At 31.3% G+C, this 8,052-nt stretch overlaps 2 protein-coding genes across 3 annotated transcripts; both read left to right on the forward strand.

Annotated features, from left to right (window-relative positions):
• Positions 1–2,270: 2,270 nt before the first annotated feature.
• LOC143578745 (uncharacterized) lies at positions 2,271–2,906 on the forward strand. The gene has a single exon (XM_077062227.1). The coding sequence runs from the start codon at positions 2,271–2,273 to the stop codon at positions 2,904–2,906; it is 636 nt and encodes a 211-aa protein (XP_076918342.1).
• Positions 2,907–5,724: 2,818 nt separating this feature from the next.
• LOC143578762 (chaperone protein dnaJ 16-like) lies at positions 5,725–7,595 on the forward strand. Of its 2 annotated transcripts, none has more exons than XM_077062244.1 (9): positions 5,725–6,053; positions 6,172–6,295; positions 6,381–6,463; positions 6,545–6,656; positions 6,732–6,836; positions 6,918–6,968; positions 7,040–7,129; positions 7,220–7,325; positions 7,409–7,595. In XM_077062244.1, exons 1-9 carry the CDS (start codon positions 5,923–5,925, stop codon positions 7,573–7,575), a joined length of 969 nt encoding a protein of 322 aa, XP_076918359.1. In that variant the 5' UTR covers positions 5,725–5,922; the 3' UTR covers positions 7,576–7,595. The 2 variants fall into 2 exon arrangements, with proteins under 2 accessions (XP_076918359.1, XP_076918360.1); XM_077062245.1 differs by having other exon boundaries at positions 6,402–6,463.
• The last annotated feature ends 457 nt before the right edge of the window (positions 7,596–8,052 follow it).

Below are 8,052 nucleotides of genomic sequence, written 5' to 3' on the forward strand. Positions count from 1 at the left end.
TAGGGTTGGTTTCCTTTGATGTCCAGTGTTTTCCCTTAGAACACTATTTGTTGCATTATCCATGTAGTTAACAAATGTGGTCTAAAACTATTAATACTGGACGACGATGGAAATACTTATAATAAAACAACAAGTGTTGTATATAAAGAGATAGTCTTAACTCTATAAATTTAATGTTTTAGACTTCTTATTGTCCGTACTATATATTTCATTTTTTTACTTTAACATTGTTTTTCTTTATTTTAAATAACGTATATTATTTATTTTTATTATTTGATCGACAAATATATGAGTTCAAAGCTAGTTTGGTTACAGATACATAAATTTCTAGATGAGAAACTATAAGATGATAACAAATCAGGCAATTGATTACTACCGGAACATCTAAAAATTGATTTTGTTTGGAAAAACCAATTAATAATAAAGACTTTAAAACCACATTTGACTTAAATATAGCATTGTGGGGGAATATATCCAAGATAGCGCAAGAGAATATTTAAACTACAAGAATTAATCCACTAATCAGTTAGTCAACAAAAGTAATACTAAAATATTAATATTAGTTAATAATATTATTATATTTTAAAGCACTAGATTTGCTGCAGTTGAAGACTTCTTTCCTTCCAGGTGAATACAACCCCCTCTTTCCTTGACTTTTGTTTTTCTTACCAAAATATTAAAATAATACTGCTCCAACTTTAAGGATGATGCATCATTACTAGAAAATAAATGAGTTATTTTCTTATGATAATTTCCATTAAAAATTTATTGAAAACTTATTTTCTAACGATTTTGTAAAAAAACCCTGTGAGAAAAACAAATAGTGGAAAAATTATTTTCAACATATTTCCAACAACTTTTGTTATAAATATGTGTTTTTGCAAAGTTCCTATCATTTTCTAAAAAAACCTATTTTATTAAATTTTTATTATTTCTTTGGAATATTGGATTTTAATAATCCCTATTGAATGGTATTGGCCGATAATAATCCCTATTCATTTTATCGCCACTGGTGGTCCCAAATTCAAAAAAGTTGGCCCCCAATGGTCCCCGTTAAAAAGGACTTAACGACGTTATACTTTTTTCTGAATTTCAAACTAACTTTTTAGGGCTATTAACCAGAAGGAAGATACGAGTCGAATGATATAAAACTTAGCTCCAAACAATGATTCAAACGACTTGATTTTGGTTGATTGTAATTTCAAACACCCGAATTGAAGCATTGTTTCGTCATTTTGAAGCACTGTTTCGAACTAAGTCTTACACCAATCAAAAGTCCTAAAACATTGGTTTGAAATTCAGAAAAAAACTATAACGGCGTTAAGTCATATTTAACGGGAGACTATTGGGGGCCAACTTTTTTGAATATGGGACCGTCAGTGGCGATAAAATGAATAGAGATTATTATCGGCCAATACCATTTAATAGGGATTATTAAAATCCAATATTCCTATTTTTTTTCTAGTTTACTACAACCTTTTAACTAAAGCATAACGCTATAGACAACACAAATAATTGTATTTATAATAGCTTCTAATAGTTTTCCAATCAAAATAATAAACATATTTGATAAATGTATGTTTTTTTTTGAAGAGTTAGCAACAATTTTCCATCGAAAAGTGGTGTTGTTACTATTTTATTGCAATACTGTAGCAAAATCATGGCTAGTTTTTTTTTTTTTTTGGAAATTTGTCTGAATTTGTTGGAATTACATGTAGAAATTTTTCGTAGGAAATGAGTTGTTTTTTTAGTAGTGACATGTGTCTGTGTGATCAACTCATGAGGACATCCTATTGATAATGGTATACCGTTCAAATCTTACAATGCAAAGGTTTGGTGGTGTTAAGAAGAAGTAATAGGTGTTAAAAAAATAAGAGATAAATGTTAATGCACATAATAAATGTAGAAATTTATTTAAAACTAAAATAATACTTTAAAGTGGCATCAACCTCTTAAATTAAGGTATATATGTCTCCTACTTTAGGTGGAGGATAACAAATATTTGCTTTTACACAAACTTCCCCTATCTTGACTATTTACCCTCTTTTTTCTTTCTTTTCTTTTATTTTATATATATTTTTTCTCTACCTTGGGGTTGTTTAAAATAATTATACATGATGTACACACTTATTAAAAAAATAATACTAAATAAATTAAAAACGAAGAAAGAAACAATGTTATGAGTTTCTATAAAAGGTAGACATGCCATACCCCATATTGGCACATCAGTTTCAAACCCTAGTTAGTTTGTAACATATATATGTTAAATAATGGAAACAAATGTGTCTGATCTTCCCTCCTCAACATGTGAAGAAAGAGATGCAAGTGATCAACACTCAACACAAACATATGTTGAGAAAAAACTCAAGTTATTCGGCTTCGAGCTGCATCCTTGTGACGAAAGCGTAGATTCTTCTTCATCGCCAAGGACACAAAAGAATGATCAGATTCCTACAAATTTGAAGAAATTCGAGTGCCAATATTGTTTCAAGGAGTTCATAAACTCGCAAGCGTTGGGAGGGCATCAGAACGCGCACAAGAAAGAAAGATTGAAGAAAAAAAGGTTGCAATTACAAGCAAGAAGGGCAAGAATCAACTACTACCTCCAACCCTACATTCATTACAAACATGACCCTGAAAAATTCGAGTCTAATATTAGTTTTAGGCGGTATGATTATGATCATGATGATGATATGCAGTTGTCCTTCAGGGATTCATGCAGCTTCACTCTTACACATGTTGATAACAACACAAGATCAGGGAACGACTACATGCATATGATGAGGCCACTTGCCATCAAACCCTCTTCCTCTTCTCAACCAGTTGATCATTTAAATTTAAAACAAAAGTATGTTGGGACGAATTTGGATCTTCAGTTGAGTTTGAGCTCCAACTCCATCATGTAACTCAAAAAGTTAATCCATTTTCTCTCAAGAAACCTATATGTAATTATTAATTTGTTTTTGTAAGATCTAGCTTGATGAAGAAGAAAATTAATAACTAGAGCAGATTTTTGTTTTCCTTTCTTTTCTAATTTGTTATTAAATTAATTTGTATGGCGACCAACCTATAATTTTGTATTATTAATTTAATTAATATATGTAAGAAAGACTTATTTAAAATATTTATATACTATATATACTTTTAATTAATTATATATGTTGCTTGATTACCATGGTTTGGTTTCTTAAGAAGGAATTGTCATGAATTATTGTTTACTATTTGCTCAATTTTAAATTATTTCTGTATATGCACACTTGTCTTTGTTTTATTATTATTTTTTTTCAAGCATCAAACCAACAAGAGTTGATAAAGTGTGACTAATAATATATATATTCATCCATTACGTCCTTCTAGATAACTTAGAATTTATAATCATAAAAATATAATATATAGTAGTTGTGGAAAAGGAATAGATTAGCTAGGGGAAGAAAACAATAGTTTAAATTATTCTTATAAAAAAGGGTTAAAAATATACATATAGATAATTTACAAATTATGACGACTCTATTATGCATATGCTATCAATGCATTATTGGTTTCTCGATGTTTAATACTAGTTCTTTATGAAAGATTGACATGTGATATTTATAATATTTTTTATATCAAATAAATATAACAGCTACAATAATGTTACAGACGTATTCATGACGAAATTAGTTAATAGATTAGGTAAACAAGAAAGTGATTTGAAGGACTGAAGCGATGCTTGAAAATTTGAAACACAATGTGATAAAGACAGCGAGATTAAAGGCTTTTCAATCTTTAATTCCTCCAAAACCCATTTCTTTTTTCTTTTTTCTTTTTAAAGTTATCACCCAAATTGATTTTTCTTTAAAATAAAACGGGTTAATGTCACAACCCGCCTCAGGGATCTTAACGTATGACCAACAATTGGTACCAATTTAATTTGTCAATACATTAAAGTCGATATGTTGCGCAGCGAAAAATGTTTTTAAATATAATATTCACTTTTTACGATCATAGAGTATTAATCACCCTTATCGTTTACAGAATTTATTTGTTTAAAACAAGTTTACAATGATTTGGTCTTACAAAATCAGCTCAATCATTAGCTATACACTATGCCTAAGAATCTTCATTTCAACACCTATCATTGTTTATATCCTCATTTCTAAGTACCTAAAAACACTTTTGAAAATATATAAGCTATATGCGGGTTAATAAAGTTAACTTGAGTAAAAATTGCTTTCATAATTTCTCACATACAACAACATCGTTTAACGATTCAGCATATCTCAATCCTATCTCATGTAAGCAAAACATACGCAAAAACTACTTCAGGGACAGTTATGCCGCATGGCAAGTATGATTGTGGTATGCTTAATACATACCATTTATGTAAGGATTCAGACATATGTGAATATTTGTTTGAGTGTTTAATTATTACATTGTATCAATTAACGTCAATAGTTTTGAAAGAGTAAATAACTTTGTAGAAAGTTAATATTCACCTTGTTATTACTTTGATAATCAATGTTGATAATCTTGACACTTGATTATGTTTATTGACCTAATGTCATAATACATTAATCATGTAAAATGATCTAATATTAGACCTTGATAGGGCCTGGCTTTATAGTCTCAAACCTCATTTAAAAACGTTAAACTCACTTTATAGTCGATCTGATACTATTTTTTTTTTCAAAACAAAGCATTATTTATAGGCGATCACAACATGCGAGCTTTCGACCTTATGTTTGACTAGTCAAATTTTTTTTAATTAAAGAGACGTTTCTTCATATAAAAAAACATACATTTGTTAAAACCATTATGTGAAAAACTAATATCCATAGTTTAAACTTTCAAAGATTTAACTATACCCCTTGTCTATGGTCTTAGCTTAGATAATAATAACAATAATCTAAACAAATAATCATTACCTATATAAGCTTAAGAACTAGCTAAGTCGTCAGGCTACGACTTCGGTGATCAGACAAAATCTCTACTTCATTTAGAGACCGGGGGCACGTCTAACAGTAACAGAATAGCAGGTTGGATATGCGGCAGGTAGCTAAAGATCAAGTGTTGGGCACAACCTTCGAGGAAATGTTTCACAATTGGAATGCTACAAATCAGCATCCAGTTTCCTTTATTTACAGTCAAACTTGACCACCAATAAAAAACCTCAACAACCCAGTAAGCCGCCAACTTACCCTCAGAGGATCATTGGGAAAAACCTTAGTGGCCCATTGAGCCGCTAGCTCAACTAAGTCATCGGACACATCACTCTCATGTTCATCAGAAAATATCTTGTTGTCAGCTGTCCGTTGACGGCATTGTCTTCACGGTTTCTCATGCATTACACCCGACTTCACGGGTATGAGTCTCACCAAACCTAGTAACCCACAGGTTATAACATCTCATTAAGTTAACAATTAATCTCATCAAATATTTGATTTGAAAATCCTATAAAATAGGGATAAGCTAGAAATTAAAATTATTATTTATAATTAAGAAACAGTTTTATAATAAAATAAATAAGCGGGTCATGAGTCTCACCAAACTAGATAACTTTTAAACCGGGTTATAAGATCTCATTTATTTATTCGTGAAACTCTTTCATTATCAAACCTTAAGTATATTATTAACTTATTTATAATAAATAAAATTAAAATCTAAAAAATTATATAAATATTATAAACAGATAATATAAAACATTCCCGTAATACGTGAGTTCAAAACTGATATTATTATAATATAATAGAAAAGATGAAAAGAAACGAGTTCCAACTAATTTCCCCTCCATTTCTTGATTTCTAATTTTGTTTTCCAAGAAAAGAAAGCTATCCATCATCTCCTCCAAATCAAAATCAAAATCAGTTTCCTTTTGAGGGTTTCTCCAAATAAATGTCCATGCTTTCTTCTTATACTTGATCCCGTAACTTTTGGTTTTAAAGAATGCCGAGATCCAATAACAATAATAATAAAGGAGATAATCAATTAAGGAGAGACCCGTATGAGGTTCTTGGTGTTTCTGTCACCTCCACAGATCAACAAATCAAGACCGCTTACCGTAGATTGGCTTTGAAGTATTATCTTATCTTATATTATTTATTATATATATGCTCTTATCTATTGATATATATATCATGATTGACCTCAAGATTTCCTTTTTATTTCATTTCTACGTTTTCTCTAATTTATTAGGTACCATCCTGACAAAAATGCAAATGACCCTAAATCAGCTGATATGTTTAACGAGATCACTTATTCGTATAATATATTATCTGATCCCGATAAACGCAAACACTATGACACTGCTGGTTTTGAGGTCAGTCACTACTGATCAATTCAATTATATATGTATATATGTATGTATGTTCACATTCACATCATAACCTTGATATCTAATTCAGGCTATTGAAGCTGAAACCCAGGAATTGGAGCTTGATCTTTCTAATTTAGGAGCTATGAGTACAATGGTTGCTGCATTTTTCAGGTCTTTATTTTTATTTAATTCCTTGTGTTTGTGTGTAAAATAGCCTTTGAATTTGAGGTTTTTAAAACGTGTTTGTGACAGCAAACTTGGAGTGCCAATAAAAACTCTTGTATCAGCAACCGTGTTAGAGGAGGCGATCAACGGTGCAGTCCCCACCCTTCCACTTGCTTTGGGAAAGCCTGTTTCCAGAAAGGTTGTTGTTTTTTGCTTTCCTTTGTTTTAATCGGGTGCGCGTGTATTTCGTAAGACATCTCACATTTCTCAACAGGTTGAAAGGCGATGTGCTCATTTCTATTCTGTTAGAATAACAGAAAAGGAAGCACAGGCTGGAATAGTTTTCCGAGCACAATCATCAGAAAAAAGCAAGTTCAAGGTTTGTAAATATGTCTATCACAGTGATATTTACTCATTAGCTAGTATCATAACTTAATAAGTAGAGTATCTCTATATGTAGCTTTTATATTTTGAGCGCGATGAAAACGGTGGACTGAATCTCGCTCTGCAGGTACGCAGTAATTAAACTTGTTATGGTTCTTGTGGCCTAAAAGTTAATAAGTTAAACTTTTTCCATTTCAGGAAGACAGTGCAAAAAAAGGAAAGGTGACAGCTGCTGGAATGTATTTCCTTGGTTTCCCTGTCTATAGATTGGATCAACAATCTAGCCTAGTGAGTACACATTACACAGACAGTTATCTTACTTCAATAATACAAATGTATGAACTTATTATCATCTTCTCTATGATGAGTGGGGTCCAGATGGCTAAGAAGGATCCGGATACCGCTTTCTTTAAAAAGCTAGAAGGATTTGAGCCGTGTGAGATTACCGAGTTAAAAGCTGGTGTTCATACATTCGCTATTTACGGTTAGATTGATGATTTTTATTTGAAAGTCTAATGTGTGCATAGCTGACCCACACTATATACCTTTTGATTTTTTTTTGTGCAGGTGACAATTTCTTTAAAAGTGCTAGCTACACAATTGAAATTCTTTCTACAGCTTCTTTTGTTAACGAAAAAGAGAATCTGCGCGCGGTTGAAGCACATATTTCTTCAAAACAAACGGAAATCGCTAAATTTGAAACTGAATATAGACAGGTTTGGTTTAGACATTAGAGAATCCTTCATTTTAATTTCATGAATAAACCTTACTGTTGTGTTTTCTTAGGTTCTTGAACAATGTAGCGATATGACAAGCAGATATAGGCAAGAAATGCAAACGGTATGTGCATTTTTATGGTTTATATTTGTTGATAAAGGAAGGGCATATATATATGATTCAGTTCGATCTATGTTGTAGATTGAAGAGCTTCTTAAACAAAGACACGAGATACACGCGTCATACACAACCGTCTCACAAATAGGTAGTAGTAGAAGTAAAAAACGGGTTATTTTGAAAGACGATAAAAAATCATCAGGAGCAAAGAAGTGATATAATATTCAGGCAAAGATGGACAAGAGAAAGCCTTGATCAATCTAGCTAATTAATACTCTAGTCATGTTGGAAAATACAGAAAGATAAAGCTATGAGCTGGCTACTGGTCGAATATGAGCAGGTTTGTACAAGCGGTTAATGCACAAGACTGGTCGGGT

Source organism: Bidens hawaiensis, unplaced genomic scaffold (genome assembly GCF_021521415.1).
Source record: "Bidens hawaiensis isolate Kalapana, Puna unplaced genomic scaffold, B.hawaiensis_p1.1 tig00029330_1, whole genome shotgun sequence".
Lineage (NCBI taxonomy): Eukaryota > Viridiplantae > Streptophyta > Magnoliopsida > Asterales > Asteraceae > Bidens > Bidens hawaiensis.